At 37.6% G+C, this 15948-nt stretch overlaps 3 protein-coding genes across 3 annotated transcripts; all 3 read right to left on the bottom strand.

Moving 5' to 3' along the window:
- Window positions 1-3242: 3242 nt before the first annotated feature.
- LOC128468269 (olfactory receptor 1019-like) lies at window positions 3243-4116 on the bottom strand. The gene has a single exon (XM_053449958.1). The coding sequence runs from the start codon at window positions 4114-4116 to the stop codon at window positions 3298-3300; it is 819 nt and encodes a 272-aa protein (XP_053305933.1). The 3' UTR covers window positions 3243-3297.
- Window positions 4117-9769: 5653 nt separating this feature from the next.
- Window positions 9770-11014, bottom strand: LOC128469431 (olfactory receptor 1019-like). Its single transcript, XM_053451253.1, has one exon. It carries the CDS (start codon window positions 10877-10879, stop codon window positions 9902-9904), a length of 978 nt encoding a protein of 325 aa, XP_053307228.1. The 5' UTR covers window positions 10880-11014; the 3' UTR covers window positions 9770-9901.
- A 4219-nt stretch (window positions 11015-15233) lies between these two features.
- On the bottom strand, window positions 15234-15920 carry LOC128468270 (olfactory receptor 1019-like). The gene has a single exon (XM_053449959.1). It carries the CDS (start codon window positions 15873-15875, stop codon window positions 15234-15236), a length of 642 nt encoding a protein of 213 aa, XP_053305934.1. The 5' UTR covers window positions 15876-15920.
- Window positions 15921-15948: the final 28 nt, after the last annotated feature.

The raw sequence follows: 15948 nt of genomic DNA on the forward strand, positions 1-15948 counted from the left end.
ATCATAAAACATAGAGAAAAACAATAGACAATAAAACAGAGAAAATATAAATCAAATGAATGGATCGATAACTGATTGCAAAAAACCTACCAAGCAAAAAATAAGATAGTTTAAAAAATAAAAAGCATGGCAAAAATATATAATTTCACAAAATTAAATCAAATACAGTAGATCGTTCACTTAGCTCTACTAGGATTTTTTAAATGTGTATTGTCTTTGATTATCGTTTATTTTAACTGTACATTGAGCTAGCAAATATAATGGTGATTTTTCCATTAAAGAATATATACAATATATTAGGGCTTGTCTTAGACCTATTTTTTTTACTTCACATAAGAATTTTTATATACCAATTATTATGTATTTACACAATTTTATTTATGAGCACATTTTCTGCTTTGCCTTGCTTTGTTGCCTTGGTGTTTTATCTAAAATTTTGTGAGCTTTTTAGGGCTGTACAACAGCGTGATATACTCAGCAGGCGTTCCGAGCTCTGAAAGGGACACTAGGACAGGTAAGAGGGGCACAGGGATTTTGGTCAAAATAGTGTGATCGATGACTAGTAAAGTAGCCCAAGGACTGCCACCACTTCGGACCCGTCTTCCTAGAAAAAATATGCCTCTGAATAAATATATCCATGTTTACATGGTTAACACATTTGTTGTGATCCTTTTAAACTGTTCATCCCATATGTAATACTGTCATTTGCATCCGTCTATACCAAAACCAAATAATAACTGCTCACAGTGGAGAAAAACAACTTAAAGCCAAAAAAGCCTTACTTTTATATCAAGATTGACCGATGAAAGATGAATGATTTGCTCCTATCTTGTCTCACTGCTGTGTTGCAGGTAAAAGTGTGAGAAGTGACAGTAACCTGAGGCTCTCTTATATTGTGTGACGGAGAAACCAAACACCCCAGGGAATGGAAAGCTTAACAATGAAAACTGGGTGTGAGAGTTGGAGATGGAACAAGAAAAAATACAACCTGTAATCTCCTAGAATTTTTGAAACACTGCACAATATTGTATACAGCTTTAAAAACATACCGATGATACAAAATTAAAAAAGAATGTGATGCCCTACTAATCAGGGCCAGCCTTTGGGGTATGTGAGCTGTGCGGCCGCACAAGGCGCCATTGCAGCAGGGGCGGCCATCCCATCACCAAGGCCAGGGCCGTGCTGAGGCAGGTGCATAGCACCCAGGCGGCAGGGAGCGGAAGAGAGAGGGGCGCCATATGGTCACTCATGAAAACATTTTCAGCAACTGCTCGGTCCCCTTTGTGTCCTCTGCTCCCTACCGCCACCTTCCTCGGCGCTGCCCTGAATGCGGTGGTGGAAGCACGAGACCTTGGTCGTGGTGCCACTGCTTCATGATGGGCGCCGGAATGATAATGTCTGTATGAATTGTGTCAATGAGTGAGATAATGAATTAATGTGTGGATAAATTGTGTGAATGAGTGAGAGAATTAATGAATTAATGTGTGAATGAATTGTGTGAATGAGTGAGAGAATTAATGAATTAATGTGTGAATGAATTGCTTGAATTAATTGTGAGAATGATTGCGTGAATTAGTGAGTGACTGTAAAAGCGTATGTGTGTATTAGAGATGTAATATTAATAATAATTTATTTTTGGAAAGGCAAAGATAAAAGGATAAAAGGTGGCACAGGTAGTGTGTTTATAGGACAAAGATGGCACAGGGTGGGCTGTTTGGGGACAAAGATTGCAAATCCTATGTGTGTTATCTGGGTGCTGGTCAAGTTCTATGTGGATGCCAGGGCTGGCTTTGGGTGTGCAACCTGTGATCTATGCCTGAAATTTAGGGAGTTTTATCTATGCCTTTAATGCAGAGTTTCTGTGTGAATTCTAATTGATCTACACCTGTGTTTTTTGTTTTATTGTGTTGATCTATATCTGCTATGCTATGTTTCCATACATTATTAATGTACACCTGCAAATACGGGGCTTGTTTGTGTTATTCAGTTAATGGATATCTGTGCTGAGTTTACATGTGATTTCCAGTTGATCTATAACTGCAATGCCGGGTTTGTGTGTTCTGTTGAGCTATACCCGCTATGCTATGTTTCCATACATTATATGTGTACACCTGCAAATACAGAGTTTTTATGTCGTATTCAGTTGATCTATACATGCACGAGCCGTTGACATGTGTTTATTTGATCTATACCTGAACTAAAGGTGAGGTATGGCTTAGTGAATGAGGGACAAAGGGACTCTGGGGATGAGTACAGGGGAGAGGACCTCTCAATGTCACAGTAGGGTCAGGAGGAGGGAAGACTGCAGTCAGTGTGGCAAATATTGTTTTTTTGGCGATAGCGGAGGGAGTGATTGCATTCTAGGACGCATGGGAGCAGGGCCCAAAGAAATGCCTCCCTGGGGTCCAATTTTTTTAAATATTAAATATATTGGCAACAGTGTCTAATATATATATTTCTATATATTGGCAGCAGAGGCCAATATTAATATATATCGACAGCAGGGTCTAATATTAAAGAATGAAAAACAACTACCGGTTTAGCTGTTATTTTGAAATCATATTTCAATCACAGTCTTGACTTCAAAGAGATAAATACATATTTTGTAGATAAAAATGCATGTCTACCACATATCTCACACACACACACATATATATATATATATATATATATATATATATATAGTGTATATGTAGCGTTTTATAATTGGCCCCCCTTTAGTCCCTGCTCCCCTATGTGCCCCCCCTTAATATAAAAGCTGGAGACGCTACTGGTTTACATCTGTGGAGATGCAGAAAAAGATAGAAGATTTAAGATTGTAGATAGTAGAATGAAGAAAAGGGAGAAGATAAAAGATAGAAGAATATGCGGAAGCAGAAGTGGTAGGCAGAAGCGGAAATGGTCAGCAAAGAATATGAGAGAGCATGAAGGAGAATGAAAGTGTGAGTTTGTGTGAGTGAATGTGGGCCCACATATTTCAAACAATAATTGGGAACTTTTTGCTTCATTTTCGGTAATACAAAAAAAGAAGAAAGGCACTCTGGATTTGCTTCCAAATAAAAAGTATTTATTTTGGCATTTACTCATAAGTATATCCTACTCATACACTCTACTTTCCCTTAATAGGTTCATGTATATTTATGGTTGTGTATCTAAAAGTCTCTATAACATGGAATGAGTCATTTTAAACTGTTCTTTGTACCAAAGTATAAAGTAAAAAATAACTGTATATATATCTTTTTTAATCAATAATTAAGTTAACTGGAGTTGACTTATTTGACATGAGCATTTTAAACACTAATGTGCCCTTAAGAACACCGCTATATTCATAAGTTTCTTCAAAGCTTCTTTAACGTCGTGGTTTTTCAGTGTGTATATAACAGGATTAAGCATTGGGATCAAGACAACATATATTAGAGCAAAAAATTTGTTATTTTTTAGAGAAAGGCTTGATGTGGGTCTCATGTACAAAGAAATTAACGTTACATAGAAGAGAGTAACACAGGTCAGATGGGAGGTGCAGGTAGAAAATGCTTTTTGTCGACCTTCTGACGATTGTATTTTCAAAATAGAGGAAACAATAAATACATAGGAAACAAAAGTGAGCAGGAATGCAGGGATGTCGATTGTTGTCCCTACTACATAAGTTAACATTTCAATCTTGAAGGTGTCACTACAAGAGAGCTTCAGCAATGGTGTAACGTCACAAAAAAAATGATCAATAAGATGCGATTTACAGAAGGAAAGTTTGGATATAAGGACAGCATGTCCTATGGGATCCAAGAAACCAATGGTCCATGAAGCAACTGCAAAGGCAACAGTGTGTCTTAAACTCATAAAGATAAAATAATGGAGGGGGTGACAGATTGCCACGTATCGGTCATAAGCCATGGCTGAAAGAATGAGAACTTCAGTAAGTGTTAGACAGACAAATATATACATCTGAGTTACACATTCCACTAAGTAAACAGTCTTAATCTGAGTTAGGAGGGTATTTAAAACCTTTGGAAGAATATCTGAGGTGTTACCAATGTCGGTTAGCGAAAGATTAATCAATAAAATGTACATAGGAGTGTGAAGTTGAGAATCATTTAAAATAACCACAATAATAGCCATGTTCGCCAATAAAACAACAACATAGCTAAGCAGGAATAATAAAAATATTGGGATTTGGTATTCAGGGATATCGGTCAAGCCTTGGATTGAAAATTCTGTCACATTCTGCGTATATTCTGATTTCATTTGGATACAATGTTTTCTGTGGGTAGAATAGCATTTGTATTAAAATAAATATACACAACACAAGGTGTATTATCTGCAAAGCTTCCGCTCTATAGTAAAAAGAAGATAAATGAAATAGACCTGTGAACAGCAAGTAAAACCAATTCGGACAAAATGTTCATTTCGTTTTTGCCGAATTAACTTCTGTATACCGACATAATGCAGCTCGGCCATGTTTAAACATAAATGGAAGCCTTTTTCATTGCAGCGCCCCTAGAGACAGAAATGCGTATTGCTCTTATTTGAGATTTGCATTCTCACTATTTGAATTGTATTCCAGGATGTGCTTGTCTTCAGGTGAACGTGCAATGATTTGAGAATTTACATAAAGTCTCAGATGTTTTTCTTTATGGTCCTTGTGCTATATAGTTTTAATACCATGTCATAAACATATTATTTATCATTGTAAAATAACAAATTCCATGCTCCATACTTTTTTTTTTTTTTTACAATTTTTCCATTTATTTTCCAGGCGTTCCCATCTCTACGCAAGATTGATCCCCCGTCAATATTTAAAAAAAAAAATCCCCCAAGGTAAAGAAGGGCATTGAGGCACAGGGCAGGCCATGCACCGGCAGACAGACACATTCAGCCACAAGACTGACTCCCCCCATATTAGAAAAAAAAATAAGAATTAAGGAAGATGAGAAAGGAGCAGCAGCAGTATAGTAGGGCACTGGGCTCGCAGACACTGGCACATAATAGGCACTAATTTTTCACAATATTATATATGATATAGTATAATGCCTAGATTTGTCACCAATATTTATTTATCAATGCGAAGAATAATATATAATATGATAGAAAGATAATAAAAAATGTAACTCACATTGTGCATTGTCATGTTTCGCTTTCAATAAACGGAGAATTGAAAAAAAAAAAAAATGTAACTCTTCACAAATGAGAGCTTTGGCTAGTACAGTAGTGTAAATACGCAACTGTCTTAATTAAATAAATTTAACTAATAAACAGAACATTATTTAGAAAACAACTAAATTATTTATTAATTGTATACATACACTACAGTGGTCACTACAGCTTCTCCAATCCACCCCACAACAGCAAACTTTCTGCACTAAAATAAACTTTATAAATAAACTTGCAGTATGGTAGGTGAGCAATGACCATCAGTCTCAGGCTTTGCTAACTCTCACACTCCAACTCTCATTGTCATTGATATGTACCCTCCTACACGCAGTCTTACTCCCTTTACCTCATCAAGGAGCCCCAAAACGGCTTGTAATGGTGGTGGCTACATGTGGCAACGACTGGATGAATCCTAACGAAATTTCATCCCTTTTGCAATTCCTTTTAGTCAGTTTTGTCTCTCTTCTCTTCTCTCTATTCTCTTTTTCAGAGAGTTTGCAAATGAACGAAATAGGCAATTTTCGTTAAAAACAAGTTTGTATGAATCCGAATGCACAAGTCTAGTTTTAACATTTACATTGAGATAGGACAGATAATGAAACATAGAGATAAACAATAGACAATAAAACAAAGAAAATCTAAATTAAATGAATGCATCGATAACTGATTGCAAAAAACCTACAAAAAATAAGATAGTTTCACAAGTTAAACGCATGGCAAAAATATATAATTTCACAAAATTAATCAAATACGGTAGATCCTAAGATCTTTCACTCAACTCTACTGGGATTTTTTAAATGTGTGCCACTACCAGGTGCACCCCTGTACTTTAATACATACGCCATATCTATATGAGAAATGTCAGCAATAATTGCAGCAAGTTAATAATAGAAAATTAAATCTGAATAAATATATCCATGTTTACATGGTTAACACATTTGCTGTGATGCTTTTAAACTGTTCATCCCATATGTAATACTGTTATAAAAAACAGACATCCGTCTATACCAAAACCAAATGATAACTGCTCACAGCGGAGAAAAAAACTTAAAGCCAAAAAGCCAAGATTGACTGATGAAAGACAAATTATTTGCTCCTACCTTGTCTCACTGCTGTGTTGCAGGTAACATTGTGAGAAGTGATAGTAACCTGAGGCTCTTTTATATTGTATGATGGAGAAACCAAACACCCCAGGGAATGGAAAGCTTAACAATGAAAACTGGGTGTGAGACTTGGAGATGGAACAAGTAATACTACAACCTGGAAACTCCTATAAATTTTCAAATATTGCACAATGCTGTATACAGCTTTAAAAACATACTGATGATACAGACGTAAAGAGAATGTGATGCCCCACTACTCAGGGCCTGCATTTGGGGTGTGCGAGCTATGTAGCCGCCATGCAGGGGCGCCATGCATCCATCCCATCACCAAGGCCAGGGCTGTGCTGAGGCGGGTGCACAGCACCCAGGCGGCAGAGAACGGAAGAGAGAGAGGGGCGCTATATGGTTACACATAAAAACATTTTCAGCAACCGCTCGGCTCCCTTTGTCTCCTCTGCTCCCTACCGCCACCTGCCTTGGCGCTGCCATGACTGCGTTGGTGCCAGTGGGAGGCCTTGGTCAGCTTCATGATCAGCACCGGAATATGACATCATATCCTGACACTAAGCAGTGAAGATGCACGCCCCACGGCATTGAAAAGGGGAGGAGAGGAAGTAGATAGTGAGTAAGGGAGGAGAGGAGGTAGATTGTGAGAAAGGGGAAGAGATTGTGAGAAAGGGAGGGAGAGAGGGTAGATAGAGGGAGTAGATAGTAAGAAGGGGAAGAATGGGTAGATAGTGAGAAGGGGAAAAGATCATGAGAAGGGAGGTAGTAAGAATAGTAAAATAAAGAGTTAGAATGAGTAAGATAATCAATTAAGTAATGTGTAGCTGAATTGTGTGTATAGGTGAGAGAATGAATGAGTTAATGTGTGGATACATTGTGTGAATGAGTAAGAGAATTAATAAATTGGTGTGTGGATGAATTGTGTGAATGAGTGAGATAATGAATGAATGAATGTGTGGATGAATTGTGTGAATGAGTGAGAGAATGAATGAATTAATGTGTGGATGAATTGCTTGAGAAACATTGTGAGAATGCATTAATTAACATGTGTAAATGGTTTGTGTGAATGAGTGTAGAATGAATAATTGTGTGAATTAATTGTGTAAATGGGTAAGTGACTGTACACATATTTTGCGTGTATCATAGATGTAAAAGTGATTTGGGGAAAGGCAAAGATTCCACAAGCAGGGCGTTTATGGGACAAAGATGGCACAGGCAGGGTGTTTGGGGACAAAGATGTCTTACACTGGGCTATTTGGGGACAAAAATGTCTCATGCTGGTCTGTTCGGGGACAAAGATGGCTCAGGGTGGGCTAATCTGTGTGTAATCTGGGTGCTGGTCAAATTCTATGTGGACACCAGGGCTGACCTTTGGGGTGTGCAACCTGCGATCTATGCCTGTAATTTAGGGTTTGTTTTTATCTGTACCTTTAATGCTAAGTTTATATGTAATTTTCAGTTGATCTATACCTGCAAAGCCAGGGTTGTGTGTTATTTGGTTGATCTATATTTGCTATACTATGTTTCCATACATTATTTATGTATAGCTGCAAATGCAGGGTTTGTATATCTTATTTAGTTGATCTAGTGCTGTTTCTGTGTGTTGTTGGTTTGATCTATACCTTTAGTTGATCTATGCCTGCATACCTGGGTTTGTGTGTTATTCTGTTGGACAATACCTGCAATGCTATATTTCCATACATTATTATTGTATACATGCAAATATAGGATTTGTATGTCATATTCAATGATCTATACACGCAAGTGTGCTGTTTATTTGATACTATACCTGAACTACAGGGAGGAAGGGAAAGGGAGGTGTGATTTATTGAATGAGAGGACACAGGGACTCTGGGGATAATTACAGGGGAGAAGACCTCTCAAAGCCATGGTAGGGTCTGAAAGATGCATGGACTCACAGGCTTCCCCTAATCTGCAGTCAGTGTGGCAAATATTTTTTTTGGTGTGGGAGCAGAGGGACTAATTCCATGCTAGAGAGCGTGTAGGGGGTGCCAAGGAAATAATAATAATTGCCTAGGGTCCCATTTTTTCAAAAAATTAGGGTGTATGATGCACTGTTTGTTAACTTATATAAAAATGTCAGTGGCAGTTAACAATGCTGCTTGCTGTACTCAAGGATCACTTGACTACTTGGTGGCACCTGTACTTCTATATGCTTCTCTCTGCTTCTAGAAGCACGTGTAACATTAGATCTGGATGAGACATCTGGCCTTGCCCCATGTGCCAAGATGTCTACTTACAGCTCTGTTGCTGTTCTTGGTGGCATTTTGTTCTCTGCTTAATCCTGCTGCAGCTGCCAGTTAAAGTAGCCATGGTCTGGAACAAGGCCAACCTTTGAGGTGTGCGACCCGTGGAACTGCACAGGACACAAAATCCCAGAGGGCACTTTCTCTGCAGCTCTGCCAAAGGCACTGGCTGTGGAGAAAGAAAGATCTTCCCTCATTAGCCCACTTTCTAGGGCCGTAACTAGAAACCACAGGGCCTGGCGCAACAATTCGCCTGGGCCCAGAAACAGTTGTGATACCTTTGCCCCAAAACAGCTTGTCTGTGTTATCTTTGCCCTGAAATAGCACGTGAATGCCAAAATGGCGGTGCTTCCACTTACGTCATCTCCCTGATCCTCCAGTATGGGGAGAGGATGTAATGAAAAGCTCTGTTATTTTGCCCTAAGTTCCATGATGTCCTCTCCCCCAAAGTTCCCGACAGGTTACATCCGTGGAAATGCGGACAAAGATAGAAGATAAAGGAGTGTAGGTAGTAGAATGAAGAGAAGGGAGAAGATAAAAGATAGAAGAAGAAAAACATATGGAAGCAGAAGTGGTAGGCAGAAGCCTACAGAAGAAATGGTCAGCAGAGAATATGAAAGAGCATGAAGGAGAATGACAGTGTGAGTGTGTGAGTGAACGTGGGCCCACATATTTCAGACAAAAACTTTTTGCTTCATTTTTGTCCAATTCTTGGGGGAGTCTGGCCTCGTGTTTGTGGCTTAGTACAAATCGCAGAATTTACCAATATTAGGTAAATATGTAATTCTTACGAATCCGAATGCACAAGTCTACTGTGTATTACTTAGTAAATTATTCTTATTATCTCTGTAATATCAGAACAGATAACACCAGACACAAAATGACAGAATGTATTTTAACTCACTTAATTCGGCGATATAATGGAAATCAATTACAAAATACAGCATGTAATATCAACTACAATGTAGATACCATTCTATTCAAAAAGATATTCTGAAATGTACTCAACTACAAAAAAAGCCCCATGTTTTCTCTACAGTGTACTCACCGGGTACTGCTCCATCTCACGTTACCAGTTTAACATGTTTAGTAATACAAAACAAGAAGAAAGGCACTCTGGATTTGCTTCCAATTAAAAAGTATTTATTTTGGTATTTATTCATAAGTATATCTTAATCATAAACGCTTCTTCCTTTTAATAGGTTCATGTATATTTATGGTTGTGTATCTAAAAGTCTCTATAACATGGAATGAGTCATTTTAAACTGTTCTTTGTACCAAAGTATAAAGTAAAAATGAACTGTATATATATCTTTATTAATAAATAATTAAGACAATTGGAGGGTTGACTTATCTGACATATGAGCATTATAAACACTAATGTGCCCTAAAGAACACCTTTTTATTCATAAGTTTCTTCAAAGCTTCTTTAACGTCGTGGTTTTTCAGTGTGTATATAACAGGATTAAGCATTGGGATCAAGACAACATATATTAGAGAAAAAAATTTGTTATTTTTTAGAGAAAGGCTTGATGTGGGTCTCATGTACAAAGAAATTAGCGTTACATAGAAGAGAGTAACGCAGGTCAGATGGGAGGTACAGGTAGAAAATGCTTTTTTTCGACCTTCTGACGTTTGTATTTTCAAAATAGAGGAAACAATAAATACATAAGAAAAGAAAGTGAGCAGGAATGCAGGGATGTCGATTAGTGTCCCTTCTACATAAGTTAACATTTCTATCTTGAAGGTGTCACTGCAGGAGATCTTCAGCAATGGTGTAACGTCACAAAAAAAGTGATCAATAAGATGTGATTTACAGAAGGACAGCCTGGACATAAGGACAGCATGTCCTGTGGGATCCAAGAAACCAATGGTCCATGAAGCAACTGCAAAGGCAAGAGTGTGTCTTAAACTCATAAAGATAAAATAATGGAGAGGGTGACAGATTGCCACGTATCGGTCATAAGCCATGGCTGAAAGAATGAGCATTTCAATAAGTGTTAGTGAGACGAAAATATACATCTGAGTTATACATCCAACTAAGTAAACAGTCTTGTGCCGAGTTAGGAGAATATTTAAAACCTTAGGGAGAATATCTGAGACGTTAACTATGTCGGTTAGTGAAAGATTCAACAATAAAATGTACATAGGAGTATGAAGTTGAGAATCACTCAAAATAACCACAATAATAGCCATGTTCGCCAATAAAACAACAATATAGCTGATGAGAAATAATAAAAAAATTGGGATTTGGAATTCAGGGATATCCGTTAAGCCTTGGATTGAAAATTCTGTCACATTCTGCTTATGTTCTGATTTCATTTTGATATAAGGTTTTCTGTAGGAGAATAGCATTTGTATTATTATTATTTATTGTTTTATATAGTGCCATCAAAGTCTGTAGCGCTGTACAATGGGTAGACAGGACATAACATGTAGTATGTAACATAACAAATTGACCAACAGAGACAACAGGTGAGGAGGGCCCGGCTCAAACGAGCTTACAATTTAAAATAAACATACACAACGTAAGGTGTATTATCTGCAAAGCTTCTATGGCAAAATGTAGACAGTGTCAACCAGACATTAAGATTGAAGATACAACAGATATTAAAACATAGAGAAGAATAATAGACAATAAAACATAAATAATTAAAATCTAAATTAAATTAATGGTTAGATAACTGATCGCAAAAAATATATAATTTTGCAATATAAAAATATCTCCTAAAGTTTTCTACTAGGATGTTTTAAATGTGTGTTGTATTTGATTGGTGCTAGGAAATATAATGGTGCTTTCAAAATAAAAGAATATATAACATTTAATAGGGCTTGTCTAATTTATTTGTCTTGTTAATACCCAATTATTATGTATTTATGCAACTTAATTTATGAACACATTTTCTCCTTTGCCTTTATGTTTCAGCTAAACTTTATTGTAACTTTTTAGGTATGAAGAACACTGTGATATACTCAGCAAGCAGTATGTCAGATACCGGGGCGCATGGACATGTGGGAAAAAAAATATAAAAAGAAATATATATAAATACGCTACAGGTCTTACCCTACGTTCCGGGCTCTGAAAGGAGAGGTCAGAGGGGCACAGGGATTTCTTTCCAAATAGTATGATTGATGCCTAGTAAAGTAGCCTATGGGCTTCCACCACTTCAGACCTGTGTCTCTAGAAAAAATATGCCTCTACCAGGTGCCTCCAAATTTAGGCATCCCTGTACTTACATACTCCATATCTATATGAGAAAATGTCAGCAATCATTGTAGCAAGTTAATAATATAAAATTAAATCTGAATAAATATATCCATGTTTACATGGTTTACACATTTGTTGCGATCCTTTTAAACTGGTCATCCCATATGTAATACTGTCATAGATATAGAAATCTGTCTATACCAAAACCAAATAATAACTGCCCACAGTGGAGAAAAACAACTTAAAGCCAAAAAGCCTTATTTTTACATCGAGATGAAAGACGAATGATTTGCTCCTACCTTGTCTCACTGCTGTGTTGCAGGTAAAAGTGTGAGAAGTGACAGTAACCTTCGGCTCTCTTATATTGTGTGACGGAGAAACAAAACACCCCAGGGAATGGAAAGCTTAACAATGAAAATTGGGCTTGGAGATGGAACAAGAAATAATACAACCTGAAATATCCTTACCGAGAATGTTTCAAACTCTGCACAATACTGTATACAGGTTTAAATCCATACCAATGATAGACTTTGTGCATTAGGTTTTGTACAAACTTTATTGTTAACGAATATTGCATGTTTTGTGGATTCTTACAAATCAATGAAAATGAAGGCAATCTCTGACAAAAACAACGAAAACAAATTTGTAAAAGTGACAAAAAATGTTTTGGTTTTGTTAATAGTTGCCATGTGTAGCAGCCATTACAAGCCGTTTTGGCACCATTACAAGCCGTTTTGGCACCATTTTAAGCCGTTTTGGTGCTCCCTGATAAGCATACCTGGGAACTCTCTGGGTTTGACCCCGGGTAGCCGGAGCACAGAAGTTCCCAGGTATGCTGATAAGGTAAAGTCGGAGGGACTGTGTGTGGGACAGTACATGTCAAAAACTAATAGGTAGAAGTAGCCTAAAAAACGGGGATGATCTCATTGATTGTTATGGCTGTGATTGATGGGTCCAACAACCTGTGGGAGTTTTTCCTTACTTTTTTTTCACTCAGCATTTATAAGGGAAGAGACAAGCATTATATATACTGTATATGTGTGTGTGGACCACATTTTAACTTGCCAGTAGCAGCAGTTACGGACTGGTAAGCATACCTGGAAACTCTCCGGGTGAAACTTTGCTTCCCCAGTTCTCCGGGTCGACACTCGAGTCCCGACAAGCCCCACTAAACTCCCATTTCCCCTTTAAATGGAGTGATGTCAGCGCGTAGTCCTGTCCGCATCCCGCAAATGGTAGGCTCCAGGTAGTCGGAGCTCACAAGTTCCCAGGTATGCTGATGAGAGTGCGAGTGTGAGACAGTGACAGTTAGCTTAGCAAAGGCTGAGATTGATACATACTGAAAGTATTTGAATAGTTTATTTTAGTGTAGAAAATGTTGCACCTCTTTGTCCCAACAATAGGGGAACCTTTTATTTCTATAATGAAAGGTAAGTCCAGAAGGTGTCAGGGATCTCCTCCTTTTGGGAACACCCCCCCCGAATGTCGTTTTAAATTAAAAAAAAAAGACTTTCGAATTTCATCCAAAACGAACAGTTGGGAAACAAACATGTAAAAAATGAACAAAAATATTGCCCGAATCGATTTTGCTCGCACACGTGCACAAGTCAAATACACAAGTAAAAAGAATGTGATGCCGGGGGGGGCACATGGAGAGATAGGGACCATTATAAAACGGTACATATACTATACTATATATATATATATATATATATATGTAACAGACTGCTATATTTTGCTGTTTGCTTTAAGTTGGAGATTTTGAACTTTGCCCTTTTTCCATGTCATTTAAGGGAGGAGGGGTGAGAGTGGCAAGAAGAAGAGGACAGGGGGGAAGCCATGTTCTCTGGCTTTGCAGAAAGAAAGTGAATTCCTACTGGGTTTTTTTTTTCCTGATTATCCACTTCTGCTGGGACATTGAAATAAAGGCAAGGGAGGTTTAGTGCACTGCAAGTACAAGAGTTAGAAGACTGTCATTTTATGTTCAGCTCCCTGCAGATTCTGGAACTTTCTGCAGTTTTCACAGCCTGTCAGTAAAAGGAAGAGAAAGGATTGCTATCCTGCTCCTGCCCTCCATTTTGCTGGACTTCTGGATATTTCTGGTAAGGTGCTTTCACAGCCTTGTCAAGGACCAGGGGCAATCTGCACCTAGCCAGTTTTCCTTGTTTGTTAGAAGTGGAGATATCTACAGTTACAGGGGTCACTCAAAGGTACCATCTTTAGAGATTACTTCAGACTTTTTCCTCATTGTATCTGGGTAGCGCTACCAACATCTAAGGGCCCCAACGTTGTGCACATAAATTACCTGCAGGTACCCATGATTTTATAACTGTTTAAACATACTTCTTCCATGTTATTAAGGGAAGTTTATTGGCTGCATTCCTGCTGCTAAAGACTCTTGTGACTGTTTTATTCCTATACCAGGGACTTTATCATCATTGCACATTAGCCAGGAACTGCATGGTTATTTCTGCTGTTATAAGTGAATCGCTTTAACCACAATACAGCCTGTATTTCCATGTCTGTACTTATTTCACGTCTTTGAGGTTTTATTAAGTGGAGGGTACTCATCTACTCAGTGGGGTGGGTTTCCTATAATTAGAAGTTGCACTGAGTGGAGGCACTGTGTTAGAACAAGATGGCCCCTTCACCCACCTATGGCGGAGGCTCAGGATCCCTGTCAGCGCCAGAAGAAGATGTAACTTCTGCCAACTACTGTTTGTCACCAGGAGTAGGGGTTACATATATATTGTGTTAGACATGCATTTAACTACATAATATGTACTTATCTCTCTGAAGTAAAGACCGTGATTGAAATATGATTTCAAAATAACAGCTGAACTGGCAGTTATTTTTCATTCTTTAATATTAGCTCCTGCTTCTGATATATATTGATATTAGCCCCTGCTGCGGATATATATTAATATTAGCCCCTGCTGCGGAAATATACTTATATTATACCCTGCTGCCGATATATATTAATATTAGCCCCTGCATTTTTAGCCCCCTAATTCTGTGGTATAATAGAACTCAATTACAGAACACAGCATCTAATGTCAACTGAAATGTAGATCCTCATTGTATTCAAAAGACATTTAGAAAAATACATGACTAAACTCTACACGTTACCAGCTTAACATGTTTAGTAATACAAGAAAAGTAGAAAGGCACCAGATTGGCTTCCAATTCAAATGTATTTATTTTGGCATTTACTCATAAGTATATCTTACTCATAAACTCTATTTGCCCTTAATAGGTTAATGTATATTTATGGTCGTGTATCTAAAAGTCTCTATAACATGGAATAAGCTGCTCTTTGTGTATGTATTAAGCAATTCTAAAACCCTAGATACATTCTATTCCAATAATTACCCAATCAATCCAGCCCTGACGTTCCACAAAAAGGTAAATTACACAGGTTTTTAAACAGGTTACATGTTTCTCTTTACTTATTAAGACAATTGGGGCGTTGACTTATTTGACGTAGAAGTATTATAAACACTAATGTGGCCTTAAGAACACCATTTTATTCACTGTTTTCTTCAAAGCTTCTTTAATATCCTGGTTTTTCAGTGTGTATATAACAGGATTAAGCATTGGGACCAAGACAACATATAGTAGAGAAAAATATTTATTTTTTGGAGAAAGGCTTGATGTGGGTCTCATGTACAAAGGAATTGAAGTTCCATAGAAGAGAGAAACACAGGTCAGATGGGAGGTGCAGGTAGAAAATGCCTTTTTTCGACCTTCTGAAGATTGTATTTTGAGAATGGAGGAGATAATAAAAATATAAGAAATGAAAGTGAGCAGGAAAGCAGGGATGTCAAGTATTGTCCCTTCTACATAGGTTAAAATTTCTATCTTGAAGGTGTCACTGCAGGAGATCATCAGCAATGGGATAGCATCACAAAAAAAGTGATCAATAAGATGTGATTTACAGAAGGACAGTTCGGATATAAGGACAGCATATCCTGTGAGATTCAAGAAAGCAATGGTCCACGAAGCAACCGCAAATATAACTGTATGTCTTAAACTCATAAAGATAAAATAATGAAGAGGGTGACAAATTGCCACATATCGGTCATAAGCCATGGCTGTAAGAGTGAGCATTTCAGTGAGTATTAGAGATATAAAAATATACATCTGAGTTATACATCCCACAAAGGAAACAGTCTTATGCAGAGTTAGGAGAGTACTTAAAAAGTTTGGAAGAATA

Source organism: Spea bombifrons, chromosome 11 (assembly GCF_027358695.1).
Source record: "Spea bombifrons isolate aSpeBom1 chromosome 11, aSpeBom1.2.pri, whole genome shotgun sequence".
Classification (NCBI taxonomy): domain Eukaryota; kingdom Metazoa; phylum Chordata; class Amphibia; order Anura; family Pelobatidae; genus Spea; species Spea bombifrons.

Bases quoted from the DNA above. Each gene is read 5' to 3' on its own strand.
- LOC128469431 (XM_053451253.1), bottom strand. From the start codon at position 10,879: ATGCTATTCTCCTACAGAAAACCTTATATCAAAATGAAATCAGAACAT.
- LOC128468269 (XM_053449958.1), bottom strand. From the start codon at position 4,116: ATGGCTATTATTGTGGTTATTTTAAATGATTCTCAACTTCACACTCCT.
- LOC128468270 (XM_053449959.1), bottom strand. From the start codon at position 15,875: ATGTATATTTTTATATCTCTAATACTCACTGAAATGCTCACTCTTACA.